At 43.5% G+C, this 23,633-nt stretch overlaps 1 protein-coding gene and 1 long non-coding RNA gene across 11 annotated transcripts in view; one reads left to right on the forward strand and one right to left on the reverse strand.

Annotated features, from left to right (window-relative positions):
* The window catches only part of OBSCN (obscurin, cytoskeletal calmodulin and titin-interacting RhoGEF), a 246,317-nt gene that overhangs the window by 213,590 nt on the left and 9,094 nt on the right, over nt 1–23,633 (reverse strand). For all 10 annotated transcript variants that reach the window (XR_014028536.1, XM_081344177.1, XM_081344174.1 and 7 more), the window contains exons 2-7: nt 20,959–22,090; nt 16,879–17,148; nt 13,230–13,490; nt 5,955–6,257; nt 4,917–5,183; nt 1,044–1,313 (exon numbers count right to left, since the gene is read on the reverse strand). Coding sequence is in view for 9 of the 10 variants with exons in the window: in XM_081344177.1 (XP_081200303.1) it covers nt 1,044–1,313; nt 4,917–5,183; nt 5,955–6,257; nt 13,230–13,490; nt 16,879–17,148; nt 20,959–22,081 (2,494 nt within the window). In the remaining variant the exon portion in view is untranslated. The remainder of the gene's footprint in view (nt 1–1,043; nt 1,314–4,916; nt 5,184–5,954; nt 6,258–13,229; nt 13,491–16,878; nt 17,149–20,958; nt 22,091–23,633) is intronic.
* Nucleotides 6,598–23,633, forward strand: part of LOC308677644 — a 792,073-nt gene continuing 775,037 nt past the window's right edge. Inside the window, exon 1 of the long non-coding RNA XR_014028542.1 lies at nt 6,598–6,633. This is a non-coding gene — a long non-coding RNA (uncharacterized lncRNA). The remainder of the gene's footprint in view (nt 6,634–23,633) is intronic.

Here is a 23,633-nt window from a genome sequence, read left to right on the forward strand (position 1 = left end):
AGGCCGATGAGTACAGCATAACAGCTCTTTATTAGGTGGAAGTGACCGTATTGGGGAATAGGGGCTACCTGCCCTCTTTATATAACCAATCAGATTGAACCTCTGTTTCCCGCCGAAACTGCTTCCTGCCAAAACAGTTACAGTTCAACGCCTCCTGGTGGTGACTCTTATACAAAGCTTAGGTGTTCCTAAAAAGCCTAATACATAACAGCTAAGGCAGGACTTGAACTCACAGTCTCTTGCTTTCTAGCCCTATGTGTTAACCACTAGACCAGTTTTCTCTTACCTATTTTCCTTTCTTGATTTTATCCCTCTTGGAAGTCTTGGTTGACTTTCTGCCCTAAAATGCCGTTCTTGCAAATTGCGTGGTTGTTGGTCAGGGAAAAGCGAAGCGTATAGTTGCTTTGACTGATACATAGAGATCTACAGGTTGTTTCAGCTATTACAGTAATAAAGCTTAAAATCCCTTTAGTTACTGGTGAGTTCATTATCTCTGGATCCACAAATGCCACCCCCAAAATATCCAATTGCCCCGGCACATGATCACTGCCTTGAAACTGTCAAAGCACCGAGCTGGAAATTCAAAACCACAACAGCATCATAGTCAGCTATTTCCATGCAATGGCTTAGGAAAATATATGCAGATGACTATATTACAGGTAGTCCTCGATTTACAACCGTTTGTCTAGTTAAAACGACCACTGCAGCATCCCCCTGGTCACGTGAATAGAATTCAGACAGCTGGCAACTGGCTCATATTTATGATGGTTGCAGTGTCTTTGGGGGGGGTTGTCACATGATCACTTTTAGTGACCTTTTGAAAGCAAAATCAATGGAGAAGCTAGATTTTCTTAACAACTACGTGACTAACTTAACAACTACAGGGATTCTCTTAACTGTAGCAGCAAAGGTCGTAAAATAGGGCAAAACTCACTTAACAAACGTCTCCCTTAGCAACAGCCTTGTTGGACTCAATTGCGGTGCTAATTCGAGGACTATCTATGCAGAGATTTTTGAAAGGAAGCATTTAGACCGTTTCTTACCTTTAACCTCCACCTGGAAGGTTAGTTGGTCATCTTTTGATTCGCAGCAATAAACCCCTTCATCTTCCTTGATGGCATTTTGGACAATAAGTTTTCGCTGTTTTCCCTGAACGGAAAATGTCACCCTTTGGTCTGGCTTGATGTCTTTCTTCCCCTTTTTCCACAGGACTGCATCCGTGGCCGAGGACACCTCACAGACCAGCTCAAACTTCTCATGAAGGTTGACCGAAATCCCTGGGGCTGAGTCGTTAACAAACATGGCCACTTCATCTAGAAAAAGAGGGATGAAACTCAGTGGAATGGACATCTGACACAAATGCAATGACATTGAATGTGTCCCAGTGTCACTGGACAAAAGGACAAGAGCAAATTAGGTCATTAGTCCACTGACATTGTGATAAGTGATGTCATCAGATCCTTTGTCTCATCCCAGTCACCCCAACGTAGAGATACAGGTTGTCCTTGACATAGGGTAAAGGTAAAGGTTCCCCCGCACATGCGTGCTAGTCGTTTTCAACTCTAGGGAGAAGGTGCTCATCTCTGTTTCAAAGCCATAGAGCCAGCGCTTGTCCGAGGACGTATCCGTGGTCATGTGGCCGGCATGACTAGACGCCAAAGGCGCATGAAACGCTGTTACCTTCCCACCATAGTCGTCCCTATTTTTCTACTTGCATTTTGACGTGCTTTAGAACTGCTAGGTTGGCAGAAGCTGGGACGAGTAACAGGCGCTCACTCTGCTACGCGGCACTCGGGATTCGACCCGCCAAACTGCCGACCTTCTGATCGACAAGCTCAGCGTCCTAACCCACTGACCCACCGCATCCCTTTCTGTCCTTGACATACAACCATTCATTTAGTGACCATTTAATGGCACTGGAAAAAGTGACATGACCATTTTCCATACTTATAACCATTGCAGCATCCTTGTGGTCACAGGATTTACATTCAGATGCTTGGCAACTGACTCATACTTATGACGGTTGCAGTGTCCCGGGATCACGGGATCCCCTTTTGCAAACTTCTGACAAGCAAAGTCAATGGGGAAGCCAGATTCACTTTACAGTCCTGTGACTCACTTAACAACCGCAATAATTTATTTAACAAACGTGGCAAGGAAAGTCATAAAATGAGCAAAACGTACTTAACAAATGTCTCACTTAGCAACATAAATTTTGGGCTCAATTGTGGTCATAAGTCAAGGACTAACTGTATTTATGACAATTCCACTCTTCTGGGATCATGTGATCATTATTTGTAAGCTGGCTTCTGACAAGCAAAGTCTTAGGGGGAAACCAGATTCACTTAATAAACACATAATTCACTTAACAACTGAAGTGATACACTTAACTGTGGCCAAAAAGGTCATAAAATGAGTTGCAGCTCACTTAACAACTGTCCTGCTTAACAACAGAAATTTGGGGCTCAGTTGTGGTTATAAGTCAAGGACTACCTGTACTTATTGAATTGATGCCTGACATAACATATGGTACATCTCAGAGAAATTGGGAGAATGGATGTCCTTTGCATAATTTGCATAACATTATCCCACAAATGATGAAAAAGCCTGCAAATAGCATTATCTCAATTACATACTTTACTCAATTCGTACTTTACTGTACGAATGACAAGATGCAAATTTGTACAAAATTCAGATTTGCTGGTGATCTTCTCTTTTCTTTCATGTTTCCCAGCACTGTGGACTTCTTAAGGAATCTGGTATTTTTCATTGGTTGAGGAATTATGCTCCATCAGATTGGTGTTGACTTTTAGTGACCATCTAGATCAGGCATCTCAAACTGCCGGCCCACAGGCCGGATTCGTCACGCTGAAACCATGCCCACCCCATTGCTGGCAATGGGGAAAAAAGTCCTGATACGTCACGTGACATCACATGATGTCGCAAGTTTGATATATGCCTGATCTAGATCTTCTCCAGGTTGATCTGTACCCAACTTGGTCCTTCAGGTTTTCCAGTAGGGCATTCAGGGCCATCACATTGATCTTCTGCTGGTTCTCCCTTTCTACTTCTTTCTTTCTCTTTCAGTATTATGGAGTTATCAAAGCATCCTGATTTTTTTTTCCATTGAATGATAGACTATGTTCCATCAAGTTGGTATTGACTCTTGGTGATTTTACAGATGTCCTCCAGGTTGATCTCTACCCACCTTGCCTCTTCAGGCCTTCTAATAGGGCATTAATGGCCACCATAACTGAGTCCATCCACCTTCTACTCGCCCTCCTCTTCTCTTTCCTTCCACTTTTCTCAGTGTGGTGGACTTTTCCAGAGAGTTAGATCTTCATGTTGAATAATTATGTGCCATCAAGTGGGTGAAGATTCTCAGCAACCATATTGACAGACCTTTTCTAAAATGATTTGTCTCCATATCCTTCATGTTTTCCAATGGTGCACCCATCACCACAGTAACATAGTCAAATCACCTCACTCCTAGTGATCCTCTTCTCTTTTCACAGCATTGTGGACTTCTCAAGGGAGCTTGGTGTTTCTGTTGATTGATTGATTGATTGATTGATTGATTGATTGATTGATTGACATCAACTTGGAGTCCAGCCTTAGTGTCCACGCAGCTAGATCTTTTCCAGGAAGACTTTTCCTTAACTTGGTTCTTCAGGTCTCCCAACAGGGCATCCAACACCACTGTGACTGGGTCCCTCAAGGTTGCTGCTGGCTGTTCTTCTCTTTCCTTCCATCTTTCTCAGCATTGTGGACTTCTCAAGGAAGCTTGATGTTTCTGTTGATTAACTGATTATCGGCCATCAACTTGGTTTCCAGCCTTAGTGTCCAGATAAATAGGCCTTCTCCCAGAAGTTCTTAACTTGCTTCTTCAGGTCTCCCAACAGTGCCTCCATATCTGAATCCCTCAATGTTAGTGCTGACTTTTCTCTTTCCTTCATCTTTTCTCAGCACTGTGGACTTCTCAAGGGAGCTTGGTGTTTCTTCAGGTCTCCCAACAGTGCCTCCATCACCACTATGGCTGAGTCCCTCAACCTCTCTGCTGGTTGTCCTCTGCTCTTTCCATCCACCTTCCCCAGCATTAAGGACTTCTCCAGACATTTAAGTCTTTTCACAATGTATCCAATGAAGGATAATTTGAGTCTCCTTGTTTCTTTTACCTCATCTCAAACTAAAAAGGCAACAAGGTAAGCCACAACCACATGATGGAAGCACTACTCCTAGGCACAACCCACATATAAAAGTAGGGGAACTTCAGACCCATAGTGGTGGCTGTCATTTTGACTATCTATCTTCTCTCTGGACGTCCCAACCCTTCCCTTGCCAAACTGACATGTTGGCTTTGTCTCTCGAACTCACGTTTGCCCATGAGGACCCAGATTGTTGGGGGCAATAAGCTGACTTTGTAATAATGCCGCTTGGGGGGGGGGGCGAAAGCCCTAATAAGCAGGCATATACATAGAATGAAGGCTATTGCTAAGCACATTGATTGTGCTTAGATTGTAAGCCGCCCTGAGTCTTCGGAGAAGGGCGGGATATAAATGGGATTAAAAAAAATAAAAAAATAAAAAAATAATTATTTCTTAAGCTAGGAAACTATGGTTTAATTTCAGCTTCTTAAAGATCTCCTGAAACTAAGGTCTGAAGATCATCCTCAGAAGGAAGGAAGGAAGGAAGGAAGGAAGGAAGGAAGGAAGGAAGGAAGGAAGGAAGGAAGGAAGGAAGGAAGGAAGGAAGGAAGGAAGGAAGGAAAGAAGGAAGGAAGGAAGGAAGGAAGGAAGGAAGGAAGAAAGAAAGAAAGAAAGAAAGAAAGAAAGAAAGAAAGAAAGAAAGAAAGAAAGAAAGAAAGAAAGAAAGAAAGAAAGAAAGAAAGAAAGAAAGAAAGAATATATTGCAAATACCTTTCAAGGTGACTCTTCCGATGCTTTCAATATCCTTGGCTACAAATTTCACCTCCGCCTCCTTGAAAGCACTGGTGACCCGCTTAATGGTTAAACTGTGGTTTGCTTTGCTTCTCATAATTATGTATTTGTCACTGTTCTGCACGAGATTGCCGTTGATATACCACAAGCCGGGACTAGGAGTGGTGAGGTCCACAGTGAAGGTTGCATCTCTCCCTGGTGCGACTTCGACATTTCTCAGAGGGGTTTTCACCGCCAGGGTAGGTTCTGTGGGATACAACAATGATGCGCAAAGCTTAGCATAATTTTTTCTCAATAGAAGAGAATATTTGTAGCTCAGGATTGAACTGTGGGATCCTTGGTGCTCTCTGAGGTTGGTGCTTCCCTCCCAGACATTTCATGACCCATTCAGGTAACAGGAGGATGAGGATGGTGAGGATGACGATGAGAAGGAAAAGGAGGAGGAGGAGGAGGAGGAGGAGGAGGAGGAGGAGGAGGAGGAGGAGAAGAAGAAGAAGAAGAAGAAGAAGAAGAAGAAGAAGAAGAAGAAGAAATAAATAATAAATAAATAAACCTTTATTGTCAAAGTACAACATGTGTACATTGAGATTAGCTGAGCCTCCCCCTGTGCTCTCTCCCCCCAACACACAGTGACAACAAACCCTCCATCCCACCACACTATGTGAACCAACTACACCACACACCGGCCTCCCAAGTAAATTCTGCATAAGATGAAGAAGAAGAAGAAGAAGAAGAAGAAGAAGAAGAAGAAGAAGAAGAAGAAGAAGAAGAAGAAGAAGAAGAAGAAGAAGAAGAAGAAGAAGAAGAAGAAGAAGAAGAAGAAGAAGAAGAAGAAGAAGAAGAAGAAGAAGAAGAAGAAGAAGAAGAAAATTTCTGATCATTGGAATTATTGCAGCATATTATTCATATTCATGGTAAAAGATATTTGAGAATTTCGGTTATTGGTGGCTAGAAAAGTCTAAATCCATCCATCACCCCAAAAATTACCCCTTTGTTGAACTAAACAAAAAAACTTACCAAGATGCCAGACTCCAGGAAATTCCAGATAATCACTTTGGCCATACTTATTGACTGCCGAAACTCGAAACTGGTAGTCAGCCTCTTCAGTCATGTTGTTGACTGTAAACTCAGTTTGGGACACCAGAGCTTGGTGGCACCTCAGCCATGTGAATCCAGTCAGTTTCTTACGTTCAACAAGGTAGCCGTCAATTGGGATAGGCCGGTCCATCTTCTGAAGAGACCAGGCTAACGTCACTGAGGTTTCTGTTTTATTTTTCACCACTGGGTCAGCTGGAGGATGCGATGGGGGCTTCTTCGGAGCTGGTCAGGAGGCGACAGGGAAAGATCAAGTCAACATTTGGGGAGGAACCACAGTTTTTTTTTTAAAAAAAAGATGCGAACATAAAGTTAGTTCAAAGGCATTGCAAGCGTTGTCACATGTTACTTTGAGGGAGTCCTTGGTGCTCTCTGAGCTAGGCGGTTTTCTTGCAGACGTTTCATGACCTAATTAGGTAACATCATTAGTTCTAGAAGGGAGTGGGCTTTGTGGAGAGGAGGAGGAGGAGGAGGAGGAGGAGGAGGAGGAGGAGGAGGAGGAGGAGGAAGACTGTGGGGGCCTTGGTGCTCTCTGAGCTTGGTGGTTTTCTTGCAGACATTTCATGACCCAACTAGGGAACATCATCAGGGCTAGAAGGGAGTGGTGGACAGGAGGAGGAGGAGGAGGAAGAGAAGGAGGAGGAGGAGGAGGAGAAGGAGGAGGAGGAAGACTGTGGGGTCATTGGTGGTCTCTGAGCTTGGTTGTTTTCCTGCAGACATTTCACGACCCAACTAGGTAGCAGCATCAGTGCTAGACGGAATGGAGTTTACACTGTATATAAATAGAGAGCAAATCCCATTCCTTTCTAGCACTGGTAATGTTACCTAATTGGATCATGACATGTCTCCCATCAAGCTCTGAGAGCACCAAGGACCCCCCACCCAGAGCTACAGAGATTCTCTTCTATCAGTACAGATAGTCCTCAACTTACAACAGTTTGTTTAGTGACCGTTCAAAGTTACAACAGCACTGAAAAAAGTGAGTTATGACCGTCTTTCACACTTATGACCGTTGTGACATCCCCATGGTCACGTGATCAAAATTCAGACGCTGGGCAACTGACTCATATTTATGACGGTTGCAGTGTCCTGGGGTCACGTGATCCCCTTTTGCAACCTTCTGGCAAGCAAAGTCAGTGGGGAAACCAGATTTGCTTAACAACTGGGTTACTAACTTAAGTGATTCGGTTAGCAACCGTGGCAAGAAAAGTCTTAAAATGGGACAAAACCCACTGAACAATGTCCGATTTAGTAACAGAAATTTTGGGCTCAACTGTGGACGTAAGTTGTGGACTATCTGTACATGCTAGAGTCTCCAGTTCTTAATAGATGTGCTGAAAAGCTCACAGAGAGTATTGAAAAGGTCTGCTGAATTAGATCATCTGGAGCGGGCCAGATGCATCATAGCGAAACTGAGCCCACCCCATTGCCGGTAATGGCAAAAAAAAGTTGCAATACGTCGCACCATGTCACGTGACGTTGCAAGTTGACACTCCTGTTCTAATGGAACATGTGGATGACGCTGAGGAAAGAGGGAAGGAAATGACGCCTAAGAAACAATTAGATAAGAGAGGCAGGAGCCCTCGGTGGTTTAAGGGGTCAGAGAAAGAAACATAGGAAGGGTCCACCCCAACAGATCAAGCACTTAAAAGGGACGGCAGGAAGTTAATACAGACAGTCCTCGACTTACAACCACAATTGAGCCCAAAATTTCCATTGCTAAGCGAAAGAACTGTTAAGTGAGTTTTGTCCCATTTTTACGACCCTTCTTGCCACAGCTGCTAAGTTAATTTAGCAACACGGTTGAGAAGTGAATCTGGCTTCCTGCTTGCCAGAAGGTTGTAAAACAGGATTGTACGAGCTCTGGGACACTGCAACCATCATAAACACATCCCAATTGCCAAGCACCTGAATTTTAATCATGTGAACATGAGGATGCTGCAATGATCGTAAGAATGATGACTGATCCTAAGTGGCTTTTTTCAATGCAGTTGTAACTTTGAATAGTCACTAAACAAAGTGTTGTAAGTCAAGGACTACCTAGAGTTGAAGACTTGCCAGATTTTTTTCAAGTAGCCTTACAGTAAAGTAGAGTTAGTTTGTCTAGTTGTGTTTCCTGGGGTTGGGTGCGAAAGATCAGATCCACAATGTGAAAGTCCAATTAAACTGACTGATTTCTAATCATGCCTATGTACAGATAGTCCTTGACTTACAACTGTTCCTTTAGTGACCATTCAAAGTTACAACGGCATTGAAAAAAGTGACATGACCATTTTTCACACTTAGAACTGTTGCAGGATCCCCATGGTCATGTGATGATCAAAATTCAGATGCTTAGACTGAAATTTATAAAGGTTGCAGTCTCCCAAGGCCACATGATCAACTTTTGCGACCTTCTGACAAGGTCAATGGGAAGCCAGATTCACTTCACAACTGTGTTACTAACTTAGCAACTACAGTGATTCACTTAACAACTGCGGGGAGAAAGGACTTAAATGAGGCAAAACTCACTTACAAATTTAGCAACAGAAATTTTTGGCTCAATTGTGGTCATGGGTTGAGGACTCATGCTGTACAGGAATCTTTTCATCTAACACAGACATGTCAAACACAAGGCCCGGGGGCCGGAACCGGCCCGCAAAGTGGTTTCATGCGGCCCGTGAAGCCATCCTGGAAACAGTGAGGGAAAGGCCCCCACTGCCTTGGCCCTGGCCCAGAGACCCTCCTTCTGCCAGAGACCCTCAGATCTGTCCCACTCCTGCCCAGGCCCCCATAGGCACCCTTGATGCCAACGATGTAGAGCTGGCCACGCCCACCCAGTAGGCCATACACACTCTAGCCACACCCACCCAGTAGGCCACGCCCACCCAGCCCCTTGAGGGCAACCGCAATGCTGATGCGGCCCTCAATGAAATTGAGTTTGACACCCCTGATCTAACAGTTAGCACCTGCTGGGAATTATATAATGGTCCACAGAATTCAAGGGAGGATAGATTTAGTTCGCTTACATCTACATAGGGATTCTAGGCTGATCCCCCTTTTGACTCTGCCCCCAGAGTCCACCTGGGAAGGCTGAAATCAGCCCATACCCTCCTTCCTAAAGTTTCAGATTGTTGATCGACACTCAAACATTTATAATATAAAATCTACTTATATTTATATAATATAAAATACTGTTTGAACTGATTGTACTACCAATATACGTAGTCCTTGACCTACAACAATTGGCTTGGTAGCCTTTCAAAACTGCAACGGCACTGAAAAATGCCGTTCCTTGCACTTGACCATTGCACGCTATGACTATTGGACAAACAATTTGTTTCTTGCTTGAGCAGAGGGTTGGACTAACTCTGTTATTCTGTTTTGTTCTGCATGATCCCCACACTCACATGATCAACATGCAGGATGCAAGTTACAACCATGACTTGCACTTATGACTGTCACAAAACCCCATGGTCACATGATCACAGTGCAGGCACTTGGCATGTACTTTATGATGGTTGCAGCGTCCCAGAGTCATGTGATCGCCATTTGTTGACCTTACCGTCAACGTCAATGGGGGAAGCCGGATTCACTTAATGACCACCTGCAGTGATTCGATTTACAACCATGGGAAAAAATGTCATTAAATCGGATGTGGCTGGTTTAATAACCACCTGCCTTAGCAATGTTAATTCTGGTCTTAGAATGATCCCTCAGTCCTCCTCCTCCTCCTCCTCCTCCTCTCCACAAAGCCCACTCCCTTCTATAATTAATGACGTTACCTAATTAGGTCATGCAACAAATGTCATTTGCTACCCATCCTTAAAATAATATACAGAGCAATGATATACAGGAAGTCCTCGACTTATGAGCACAATGGAGCCCAGAATTTCTGTTGCTAAGCGAGACATTTGTTAAGTAAGCTTTGCCCCATTTGACGACCTTTCTTGCTAGAGTTGTTAAGTGAATCCCTGCAATTGTTAAGTTAGTCACACGGTGGGGATAAGTGAATCTGGATTCCCCATTGACTTTGCTTGTCAGAAGATCACAAATGGGGATCACATGATCTTGGGACACTGTGAGTATGATAAATATGAGTCAGTCACCAAGTGGCCGAATTTTGATCACGTGACCATGGGGATGCTGCAATGGTCATAAGGGTAAAAAACGGTCATGTCACTTTTTTCAACGCCCTCGCAATTTTTGAAGTGTCACTAAATGAACCATTGTAAGTCGAGGACTACTGTACAGATGATCTGCCTAAAGTAAGGAGCCATAGAGAGGATCTCTCCTCTAGCTTTCTACATCTCAGTCTCTTTGGAAGCCACCTCTTGGTTTTTAGAATCATAGGACTGGAAGGGACCTCGGAGATCTTCTAGTCCAACCCCCCCCTGCTCAGGGCAGGAGTTTTATTCCATCCTGGTCAGATAGTTGTCCAGTTTATTTTTGAAAACTTCCAGTGTTGGAGCACCCACAACTTCTGGAGCAAGTTGTTCCACTAATTAATTGTTCTCACTGTCAGGAAATTTCTTCTTAGTTCTAGGTTGGATCGCTCCTTGATAAGTTTCCATCTGTTACTTCTTGTCCTGGCCTCTGGTGCCTAGTTATGATGCAGTATGGACTCTGAGAAAAGGTTATTTTTGCAAACAGGGTGCAGTGATGCCTACTTCAATTATGTTCTCTATGTACGCTTTTCACATTCTTTCCTTGTTATATGAGATCTTAGCTTAACATGCTATGGCTAAGACAAGGGGTTGGGCAGCCAAATTCAGATTGCGAATTAAAGAGGTTAAATTGAAGAGATTTTCCAACAAAGCCATTTTCCAATACGGCAGTTAAGTTGGGTCAAACTCAGAAGCATTATGATTTCTGAATCTGATCTGGTTTCAGGTGGTCCTCAACTTATGACCACAATGGAGGTCAGAATTTCCATTGATAAGCAAGGTGGTTGTTAAATGAGTCAAACCCGATTTCATGACTTTTTTGGCCATGGTTGTTAAGTGAATCACTGCAGTTGTTCAATTGCGCAGGTGATCCTCGACTTACAACAGTTCGTTTAGTGACTGAACTTACAACGGCATTGAAAAAAGTAACTTATAACTGTTTTTTACACTTATGACCATTGCAGCATCTCTGCAATCATATGATCAAAATTCAGACATTTGGCAATTGACTCATACTTATGACAGTTGCTGTGTCCCGGGGTCACGTGACCTTCTGACAAACAAAGTCAATGTGGAAGCCAGATTCACTTAACAACCATGTTACTAATTTAACAACTGCCATGTTTCACTTAACAATTGTGGTCATACAATGCAGCAAAACTCACTTAACAACTGTCTCATTTAGCAACAGAAATTTTGAGCTCCATTGTGGTCATAAGTCAAGGACTTTCTGTATACCATTGTATTGTATCTTATTTTAAGGGTGGATAGGAAGTGACGGCATGTTTCTTGCATGCAAGAAATCAGTGGCAGCTGATTGATTGATGCTCACCTTCTGCTAGGGATCTTCAAGCATGTTCTGAGTGGGGATCAAACAGGGTCAAATGACTTCACTGCTACAAGGCTGATGCCTTGAGTTTCTCTCATGGTTTGGCTGTGCCACTGATCTGGATAACTGACCCCGCCTGATCCTAGGAACCTTTTAAACCAGGTTTTTGGTTTAAGGGGTCAATCTTGGCCCTCAAGATTTGATGGAACTATCATATGTTTTGTTGTTCTTCTAAACGGTAGTCCTTGACTTATGACCACAATCAAAACCAGAATTTCCACGGGACTAAACTCTCTCTCTATCTCTGTCTGTCTCTCTTTGTGTCTGTCTGTCTGTTTGTATCTGTCTCTCTGTATCTGCCTGTCTATCTGTCTGTCTGTCTGTCTATCTATCTATCTATTTGTTTTCGTAGATTTTCATGGGTACAGGTATGTAGGTCTTGGCGTATTCGGGTCTTTTCCCGTGTAAGATTGAGAGTGTCTTGACGACGTTTCGGTGAGGCCCCACTCATCATCTTCAGGCTGGTGTCTTTGGCTTGACACCAGCCTGAAGATGACGAGTGGGACCTCGCCGAAACGTCGCCAAGACACTCTCAATCTTACACGGGAAAAGACCCGAATACGCCAAGATCTACTATCTATCTATCTATCTATCTATCTATCTATCTATCTATCTATCTATCTATCTATCTATCTATCTATCTATCTCTATCTATCTATCTATCTATCTATCTATCTATCTATCATCTATCTATCTATCTATCTATCTATCTATCTATCTATCTATCTATCTATCTATCCAGTGCTTTTTTTGTAAAAGAAAAAGGTGCCGGAACTCACACATGTCATACAACCCTCCTTGCCTACCCTACAAGGTTCCATCCAAAAAAGGTGCCGGAACTCCATTCTGAGCGTTCTATGAGGAAAAAAAGCCCTGTATCTATCTATCTAGTCTATTTCTATGTATCACCTACCTACCGTGTTTCCCCAAAAAGAAGATCAGGTGTTTTGTTTTGTTTTTGCCTCCAAAAGAGGCACCAGGACTTATTTTCAGGGCATGTCTTACTCACCTCCAGCACCAACAGCCCTGCCCAGCGAGTCCACGTCTTCTGGGACCAAAGGAGCAGCTTCATACTGCAGCTGCATTCCGGCCTGCATTTTGCAGTCAGGCCTTTCCGGAAGGCCTATGCAGCCGAGTACCGAGCTATGGATTGAATCCATAGCTCAGTCCTCGGTTGCAGAGGACTTGCAGAACAGAGCTATGGATTGAATTCTTGGCTTCACAGTCCTTCTGGAAAGGCCTGTGATGGAGAAATGCAGGCCTGGCTGCAGAAAACACCGCAGAAGAGCTGGGCCTGCAAGGAGAGGCTGGCTGGAAGGTAAGTGGGCCTGGGGTGCATGGGCCAGCTCCACACCCCCACCCCTTCCTTAGCTTGATTTTTAAGTGTGTGCCCCAAAACTAGGACTTATTTTTGAGGTAGGGCTTATATTAGGGCCACTCCCCCCAAAAAATCAAGCTAGGGGTTATTTTCGGAGTATGCCTTACTTTCGGGGAAACACTTTATCATCTATCTATCTTTGAGCAAAACTCAGTTATGGTTCTAAATCAAGGACTACCTATATTTGCAAGGTCCTAAGCATCTAAGTTCTTCAGGAAAAGCCTACAATTTGTAAGTAACAAATATGGAGGAACAAATCCCTCACACACATAAATAACTCTTACCAGAGACAGTAAACTGTGTAGATGTTCTACATTCATCAGCCACAAAGAAAATTTCTCCTCCATCTTCTATCTGACAATCCCGGATGATCATGGTATATTCTCTGTCTGTTGAGGAGATTGAGATGCGACCGCTAGGTTTTAATTCTTCCTTATTCTTAAACCATCGGAACTTCTTGCACTTTTGTTCCAGTTCCACACAGAACACTGCGGTGTCTTTTATACTGACAGCCGTCTTCCTTGGCAGTTTCTTGATAATGTTGCCTAGGTTGATAAATAAAGACATGACCATTACCTTCAGTCAACTCAGATTAAAAGCTGTGCTTAGAAATACTATGAACTTGTCTAGGTAGGGAGATATATACAGGTAATAGATGGATAGGGAGGGAGATACAGCTAGATAATTAAATAGAGTGATAGATATGTGAAAGGATAGAGAGGAAGGTTAGATAGAGAGAGAGAGAGGCGGGGGAGAGAAAGATACATAGATAGATTAGATAGATAGATAGATAGATAGATAGATAGATAGATAGATAGATAGATAGATAGATAGATAGATAGATAGATAGATAGATAGATAGAGATGAAAGGATGGATAGGTGGATGAATAGCAGACAATAGATATATGATACAGAGTGATAGATAGATAGATAGATAGATAGATAGATAGATAGATAGATAGATAGATAGATAGATAGATAGATAGATAGATAGATAGATAGATAGGAAAGGATGGATAGGTGGATGAATAGCAGACGATAGATATATGATACAGAGGGATAGATAGATAGATAGATAGATAGATAGATAGATAGATAGATAGATAGATAGATAGATAGATAGATAGATAGATAGATAGATAGATAGATGGATGAATGGATAATTAGATAGACAGATGATAGTCACATGAACTAATACATAGGAAGAGGGAGATGGAGAGAAATACATAGATAAATAAATAGATATAAGAGAAAGAGAGAAAGAAAACTAGAAAGAAAGTAGATAAGAGAGATACATGATCTAATAGATAAGGAGGAAGACCTATCCCTACATATATTCTAAACATTCGATTTATGTAGCCTGTCAGGGCATTGCTCAGCCGGTGTCCAAATTGAGTCAGAGGCCAACACAAACTTGTAGTTTTACATAAATAAATACATTTTACATCTTTATATACAGCAAACAAGGTAGTTAGGTAAACTGGAGCATCATGAGGTAAATCACAGAGCATACAGGGCCTACAGAAGGAAAAAGGCAGGGAAAAAGGGAAACTCCCCCTCCACACCCACAGCAACCAATCACAGAGCAGATTGCCTCACGGAGGAGCCAGCCCTCTTCAGTCAATCAACGTAACAAGAAATGTAGAGATGGGTTGGCCAAGGGCAAACTAGGTTTCCTTCCTAACCCTGGCTTGTGAAGTGGATTAGCATGTCCAGGCAGTCCTCGACTTACGACCATAACTGATCCCAAAATTTATGTTGCTATGTGAGAAATTTGTTTAGTGAGTCTTGCCCCCATTTTAAAACTTTTCTTGCAGCAGTTGTTAAGTTAGTCATACGGTTGTTAAGTGAATCCAGCTTCCCCACTGACTTTTGCTGGTCAGCAGGGGCATCACATGACCCTGGAACACTGCTTCTGTTATAAATAGGAATCAGATGTCAAACATCCGAATGTAAATCACATGGCCATAAGGAAGCTGCAATGGTCACAAGTGTGAAAAATGGTCATAAGTCACTTTTTCCAGTAGTGTTGTAACTTCAAATGGCCACTAAACGAACTGTGGTAAGCCAAGGACTACCTCTATGGGCTGCAGAGGTCAAAGACATTGACATAAGTTATGCGTCTGCAATTCCTTCAGATACTTGGCAAGCAGCGTGATCCAAACTCAGGTTACAGAAATCCGATCACCTCCTTCGATCTTTGATTTGAGCAAGCATGGGTGACCCTCTTACATAACGCGTGGTTTGCATCAGGGGTCTTGCACTTCACACCTGGCATTATCAACCAAGGAAGCCTGAATCTCTGTCTAAAAATTGTTAGTAGGCCGGAGAAGAATTGCCTTTAATGCTTTTATTCATTAAACAGGTATTAAGAGGTAGTCCTCGACTTACGATTACCACTGGGAGCAGAATTTCTATTGCTAAGCAAGGGGGTTGTGAAACAATTTGCCACCTTTTTCACCACGGTTGTTAAATGAATTCCTGTAGTTAACCATGGTTAACACCTAACAGTCATTAAGCAAATCTGGCTTCCCCTTTGCTTTTCAGAAGCTGGCTGGGAAGGTCATAAATGGAGATCACGTGACCCAGGATGCTGCAACTGTCATGAATATATGTTGGTTGTCAAGTGTCCAAATTTTGATCATGTGATCCTGGGGATGCTGCAATGGTCATAAGTGCGAGGACCTGTGTGTTGATTTTTTCTAAATGGGCACCCTTTGTACATGTGGATGCCAACTCTCAGGATTCTCAGCTGTGGTAATAGTGGCTTGTAAATTTGGGCAGATGGTTCCTATATTATATGTTGGTACATTCTGGACTTATTAAATAAGTCTGTTACTGGACAATTTCCCAATTCAATTTATTTGTCACTCAATTCTTATGGCAAGTTGGGTGGCAAATAAATTCAGTAAATAATAATACAGGTAGTCCTCAAGCTCAAAATTTCCGCTGCTAAGTGACGCAGTTGTTAAGGAAGTTTTGCCCCATTTGATGACCTTTCTTGCTGCAGTTGCTAGGTAATCTCTGCTGTTATTAAGTTAGTAACACGGTCGTTAAGTGAATCTGGCTTCCCCACTGCTTGTCAGAAGGTCGCAAAACAGGATCATGTGACTTTGAGTCACTGCAACCGTCATAATACAAGCAGGTTGCCAAGCATCTGAATTTTGATCACATAACCCTGGGGATGCTGCAACGGTCATAAATATGAAAAATGGTCATAAGTCACTTTCTTCAGTGCCATTGTAACTTCAGTCACTAAACAAATGGTTGTAAATTGAGGACTATCTGTAATAATAATATTTACTCTGGCATCATCGCCTCACTCCAGCCAAAGAGTTAAGATAGCAGCCATGATGGTCCAGTTGCAACTATCTGCTTTTTTCAGGTGTGTAATGCGCATTAAAAATGGGTGGAGCCCATATGGACACCAATGCACATTTTTGCATAAGTCTGAAGTAATACAAAGGACTGCATTACAGGCAGTCCTCAAACTAATGACAGTAAATGGAGCCTGCCCATTACACTCATTAGTTGTTCCTAAAATGGCTAGGTCATTTTTATGGGGTTTGCAGCAGTCGTTAAATGAACGTGGCAGTTGTAAGTGTGAACAGTGTCATTAAGCAAATGCAGTGTTCATTAAGCGAACCCATTGTGCACAGTTTTCCCCAAAACTGGAAATAATTGCCGGTTTTCAGCAAAACCATCACAAAACATGTTCACACGATTGTGGGACATTGCAAATGGCTGTTAATGCATGTGGGTTGCCAAGGATCCAAAATGTAGTCATGTGACTTCAGGGAACTGTTGGAATATCGGATCCATGTTGTAAATTTCCTATTTCAGGCAGTTTATAACTAAGCAACTGATGATAAATCGAGAACTACCTGTAGAAGGAAGTCCTATGGAGAAAAGATCAAACGGACTTCGCTTACCTTGAACGCTCAATTCGGCGATGGTTCTGCTGCCTTCCTTCATCTCGCAAATGTAGACAGCATCATCGTCCATGGTGACGTTTTGGACCGTAAGCTTACGACATGTCCCATCTTCTTCGATCTTGTACTTGTCATTCTGTTGAAGTCTGGTCTCCTCTTTGAACCAAGTGGTCTCCACATCAGAACGGGGCACTTCACACAAGAAGATCGCCGACTCCTTCTCCCGAACTTCTAAGTCTTGGAGTTTTGTCTTGAAAGGTATTCTCGGTTCTGGGAAAGAACCAGATGAAGAAACGAACTTTGGGAAGACACAAGACTGAAGAAGAACCATCAAACAGCTCTAAATGACGTTAAGATCATGTTAAGAACTCTAACCCTGACATCAGTAGAACATTATGATTTAGAATATGCTCGAGCAGGGGGCTGGACTAGAAGACCTCCAAGGTCCCTTCCAGCTCTATTCTATTCTACATTTAAAAACATTACTAGAACATTAAGATCCAGTAGAACATCAGTACAATACTATGATCCAGCAGAACATCAGTAGAGCATTATGATCTGGAACATCAGTAGAACATTAAGATACAGTAGAACACGATCAAGTGAAACATCAGTAGAAAATTAGGATCAAGCGGAACATCAATAGAACATTATGATCAAGTAGAACATCCACTAGAACAGGGGTGTCAAACTCAATTTCATTGAGGGCCGCATCAGCATTGCGGTTGCCCTCAAGGGGCCGGGTGGGTATGGCTTACTGGGTGGGCGTGGCTAGAGTGTGTATGGCCTACTGGGTGGGCGTGGCCAGCTCTACATCGTTCGCATCAAGGGTGCCTATGGGGGCCTGGGCAGGAGTGGGACAGATCTGAGGGTCTCTGGCAGAAGGAGGGTCTCTGGGCCAGGGCCAAGGCAGTGGGGGCCGTTCCCTCACTGTTTCCAGGATGGCTTCGCGGGCCACATGAAACCACTTCGCGGGCCGGATCTGGCCCCCGGGCCTTGTGTTTGACATGTCTGCACTAGAACATTATGATCAAGTGGAACATCACTAGAAAATTAGGATTCAGTTTGACATCAATGGAACATTATGATCAAGCAGAACATCAGTAGAACATTATGATCAAGGGGAACATCAGTAGAAAATTACGATCAACCGCAACGTAAATAAAACATTGTGATCAAGTAGAACAATAGTAGAACATTATGATCAAGTAGAACCTCAGTAGAACATTACGATCAAGTGGAACATCAGTACAGGCAGTCCTCAACTTAGGACCACAATTGAGCTCAAAGTTTCCATTGCTAAGCAAGATAGTTGTTAAGTGAGTGTTTGCCCCATTTTATGACCTTTTCTTGCTGGAGGCGAAAACTCAACAACTATCTCAGTTAGCAGAGAGGTTTGAGGTTCAATTGGGATCGTAAGTCAAGGACTACCTGTCTTCTGTGAATTAATTCAATCCCTTTCAAAGCCCTGGGCATGAGGAGCTACCATCCCTTCTTATAGTTTATTTTTCTAACAACACTGGAACATACAGGTAGTCCTTGACTTACGACCGTAAGTGAACTTGCACTTACAGTCATAAGTCATGAAGTTTAAATGGGCCGCCATTTGACACCAATTTTGCAACCTATTTAGGGTGATCATTAAGTCAACCCGCCAGCTGTCAAGAGAATGCTACTGTCATTAAGTGAATTCTGCGCTCATAAAGTAAAGCCAGCCCATTAGGGGATGCTCTAAAACAGACATAAATGTTGATTTCCAGCCAAACATCATGAATTGCAATCATGTGACCAGGGGCTGCTGAAAACGGTCATTAAAGCAGGCTGGTTGCCAAGTGCCCAAAATGAATCCACGTGACTAGGTTAAGGGTGGACATCAAAACTTTGAAATTGGGTTGAAATCAGGGCTTATCCAGGATCTATTACAAGTGACTGCTTGTAAGTCGAGGACTGCTTGTCCTTAGCTGAAACATTGATTGCTTTAAGGGTCTTGATTCAGCCAATGTTACTGAATTATGGATTTGAGATCAAGGAATCCATTTTACACTGGATCAAATCACCGTCCAATGGAATGTGAAAATTGAATATCTCCTTGCAAAACTAGCCAAGATACATGTTTATTTCTTTGGCACCTACTTCTGCACAAAATAGGCCTGGGATTAGATTTCTTCTAGTTTAAAAATCCATTTAACAGTCTTCTTTTAGTTGTGAAGCTAAATGTTCTTTCAAAAATAAAAACACTATTACGGATAGTCCTCAACTTAGAATCGTTTGTTTAGTGACCGTTCAAAGTTACGGCACTGGAAAAAGTGATTCCTGGCCATTTTTCCACACGAACAACCATCACTCCCAACCGTCACATGATCAGAATTTGACAATTTTGGCAATTGGCTCGTATTTATGATAGTTACGGTGTCCCAAGGTCACGCAATCCCCTTTTGTGACCTTCTGACAAGCAAAGTCAATGGGGGAGTCAGATTCACTTAACAACCATGTTACTAACTTAACAACTGCAGGAATTCACTTAACAACTGTGGCAAGAACTGTCGTAAAATGGGGCAAAATTCATTTAACAAATGTTTGACTTACCAACAGAAATTTTGGGCTCAGTTGTGGTCATACATCAAGGACTACCTATATGTTGTAAATAGGAAGTTAAGAGAATTGTTTTGTGTCCTGCTTTTGTTGAATGGACTGCTCATCTTAGGTTATTTCCTTATGACTTCTCTTCCACGGTTTCTGTACCTTGGTAACTTGAACACAGGTGGAGCTACAGCTTTGATGATCACCAACACAGAACTGTAGGTCTGTCCCATCAAATTGCCTGGTCTTGAGCCCACTGTGCTACACAACGGAGGATCTACGGCTACTCACCTTTGGCAATTACCAACACAGAACTGTAGGTCTGTCCCACCAAACTGTGTGGTATTGATTGTGTTACACAATGGAGGATCTATGGCTACTCACCTTTGACAATTACCAACACAGAACTGTAGGTCTGTCCCACCAAACTGTGTGGTATTGTGTTACATAACGGAGTATCTACGGCTACTCACCTTTGGCAATTACCAACACAGAACTGTAGGTCTGTCCCACCAAACTGTGTGGTATTGATTATGTTACACAACGGAGGATCTACGGCTACTCACCTTTGACAATTACCAACACAGAACTGTAGGTCTGTCCCACCAAACTGTGTGGTATTGATTGTGTTACACAACGGAGGATCTACGGCTACTCGCCTTTGGCGATTACCAACACAGAACTGTAGGTCTGTCCCACCAAACTGTGTGATATTGATTGTGTTACAGAACGGAGGATCTACGGCTACTCACCTTTGACGATTACCAACACAGAACTGTAGGTCTGTCCCACCAAATTGTGTGGTATTGATTGTGTTACACAACGGAGGATCTACGTCTACTCACCTTTGATGATTATCCACACAGAACTGTAGGTCCCAACAAATTGTATAGTATTGAACCCATTGTGCTACACAACAGAGGCTACTAACCTTTGATGATTACCCACACAGAACTGTAGGTCTGTCCTGCCAAATTGCATGGTCTTGAGATCATTTGCTACACAATGGAGCATCTATGGCTACTCACCTTTGATGATGGCCAACACAGAACTGTAGGTCTGTTCCGCCAAATTGTATAGTATTGAACCCATTGTGCTACACAACAGAGGCTATTAACCTTTGATGATTACCCACACAGAACTGTAGGTCTGTCCTGCCAAATTGCGTGGTCTTGAGATCATTTGCTACACAATGGAGCATCTATGGCTACTCACCTTTGATGATTACCCACACAGAACTGTAGGCCTGTTCTGCCAAATTGTCTGGTTTTGAGATCATTTGCTACACAATGGAGGATCCATGGCTACTCACCTTTGATGATTGCCAACACAGAACTGTAGGTCTGTTCTGCCAAATTGTATAGTATTGAACCCATTGTGCTACACAACAGAGGTTACTAACCTTTGATTATTACCCACACAGAACTGTAGGTCTGTCCCGCCAAATTGTCTGGTCTTGAGCCCATTGTGCAACACAATGGAGGAACTATAGCTACTCACCTTTGACGGTCACCAACACAGAACTGTAGGTCTGTCCTGCCAAGTTTGAAGCCGTGCAGGTGTAGAGGCCATTATCGACCTGCTTGCAAAAGAGGATCTTCAAGACAAAATTCTCCTGCTCATCCTCATAAATGATATGTCTCCGGCTCTCAAGGATCACCTCGCCATCCTTCTTCCAAACTGTCTCCGGTTTGGGTTCCCCGGTCACATAGCAGCTCATTTTGGCATGCTTGCCCTCAGTGACAGTGAAACTCCGGGTGGTCACCCGATAATATGAGCCTCCATCACCACGGAGTCCCTTGGAGGTCAAGCTAGCAGCCCGTTCGTAATCCAAGGACAAGCTCAATCCGAGTTTGGACCGTCCTTCAGTGGATATCAAGAAGTCTACCCCGGACAAATCGCTCTTCCGGATTTCTTCTCGTCTTTTCTGCATGTGGGACAACAATGGAGAAGTCTTGCTGCCGATGTCATCTATGCTGTGTCTCGTGCTGCCTGGGCTGTACGAATCTGGAAGATCCACCATCAATGCTGCAGCCGCACTGGAGGATCCTAAAGGATTCTCTGCATGGCAAGTGTAGGTCCCACTGTCTCCCAAACGAGTACTTTGGATCTTCAGAGCATTCTTCTCACCCTGGGATTCGATCCGAATCCGGTTGGAATCATACGATTTGCCGAGGTGTTTCCCATCCTTCTCCCAGTTGATGGCAAGGGGAGGACTACCTTGGACGATGCACTTGAACATGGCATCTTCACCCATGATCACTCGGATGGATGTGGGCTTCTGGATGAAGTACGGCGCTGATTCTGTCACTGTGGTCTGCTCACCGACTTTTATGCTGACAGCGGCGAAGGCTTCCCCAATCGTGTTCTTGGCCCGGCAAATGTACTGACCACTGTCCTCCAAGCTCAAGTTGTAGATTGTGAGACGATAAAGGTCATCATCTTCCACCATCTTGAAGCGTCCTCCCATCTGGAGGGGGAGTTTATCCTTCTCCCAGCTTACCAACGGGATGGGGTTGCCAATGATCTGGCAGCTCAAGGTGGCATCTTTGCCCATGGAGACCACAAAGGCTTTGGGTCTTGTCAAGAACCTCGGCACGCCGCTGTAGGAACTGTAATCCATCTTGATGGCCTACAAGAAGAAGAAGAACAACAAGCATGAGGAGCAAAGCAGGAAAATGAATTTTGTGGACACTCTGATGAAGGGTTGTAAAGGTTGTCCTTGACTTATGACCGTTCATTGAGTGAGTGTTTGAAATTACAACAGCATGGACTTATGAGCGGTCCTTGCACTTATGACCTACTATAATCCCATGGTCACTAAACACGTTTATATGTCGAGGAGAACCTGTAAAACATTATGATCAAGTAGAATATCAGTAGAACATTATGACCAAGTAGAACAGAGTTCCCCAATCTTTTAAGGTCGGCAGCCCAGAGCGAAGGTGGGGGGAGGGAGAGGGATGGTTTTCTGTGTGGTGGTGAATGCATGCACACACACAGACACCTGTTGTTCGCACGAGTGGGGCCGTGAGTGCTTCCACAAGTGGGGTTGCGAGTGCCCATGATGCTCACAATGATGCTCATGTTCATGTGTGGAGCCGCGAATGCCCGCGACACACTCGGTGATGCTTGCGCTAACAGGTGACCCTTGTGGCAATGCTCATATGAGTGGGGCCACAAATGCCCACAATGCTTGCAGTAATGCTTGCATGAGTGGGCTGTGCGCATGTGCACACATGCGAGCACTGGCCAACCACTCAGGTGGCCGAGGCCAATAGGCTGTGGCCCAGTAGTTAGCTGTGACCCAGCGATTGGGGACCCCTGAATATTAGGATCAAGTAGAACACCGAGATCCATTTTATTTCTGCACCTGGGATCTGGAGTCGTTCTTTTCCCATCTTGGTTGTATGTCCTCAACATACAACCATTCATTAAGTGGCCATTCAAAGTTACAGCGTCACTGAAAAAAGTGAATTACAACTGGTCCTCATGCTTACGAGCAACCCAGCATCCCCACAGTGACATGATCAAACTTTCGGTGTTTGGCAATTGGCCTCTATTTATGACGGTGGCAGCATCCAGGGGTCATATGATCCACCATTTGCAACATTCTGACAAGCAAAGTCAATGGGGGGAAGTCACACTCGCTTAATGGTTGCAAGACACATCTAAGAGTTGCAGTGATTCGTTTAAGATCCATGACAAAATAGGTTGTAAAATCAGGTGTGACTCACTTAACAACCACTTTGGTCCCAACTGTGGTCATAAATCGAGGACTAACCATAATCAGCAGGGGTCACAGGAAGCCTTTATGTACAATAAACCTGGATACAATTCCCTTCTCCTAAGGACAGGTGGTCCTCAACTTACGACCGGTCGCTAAGCAACCTGGGGAAATTTATGACCCAGTTCTGAAGTTCTGATAGCCATCATCCCTCAGCCATCTGACATTTCTGGTCATTTGCAGCAGTTCATGGTCACGTGACCATGTTTTACCATGATCCACTTAGTGACTGTTGCAGAAAAGATCATAAAATCAGGCCGGTCATGTGGATGAATTGATTTACAATCGTCATGACTCACTACCATGATGGGCAGGCTCCACTTGAGGTGTAACTCAAGGACTATCTGAAATTCAGCTCAAGAGCCTTTGTGGAAAAATTCCACTTTAT

This window comes from Vipera berus (genome assembly GCF_964194415.1).
Source record: "Vipera berus genome assembly, chromosome: Z".
Taxonomy (NCBI): Eukaryota; Metazoa; Chordata; class Lepidosauria; order Squamata; family Viperidae; genus Vipera; species Vipera berus.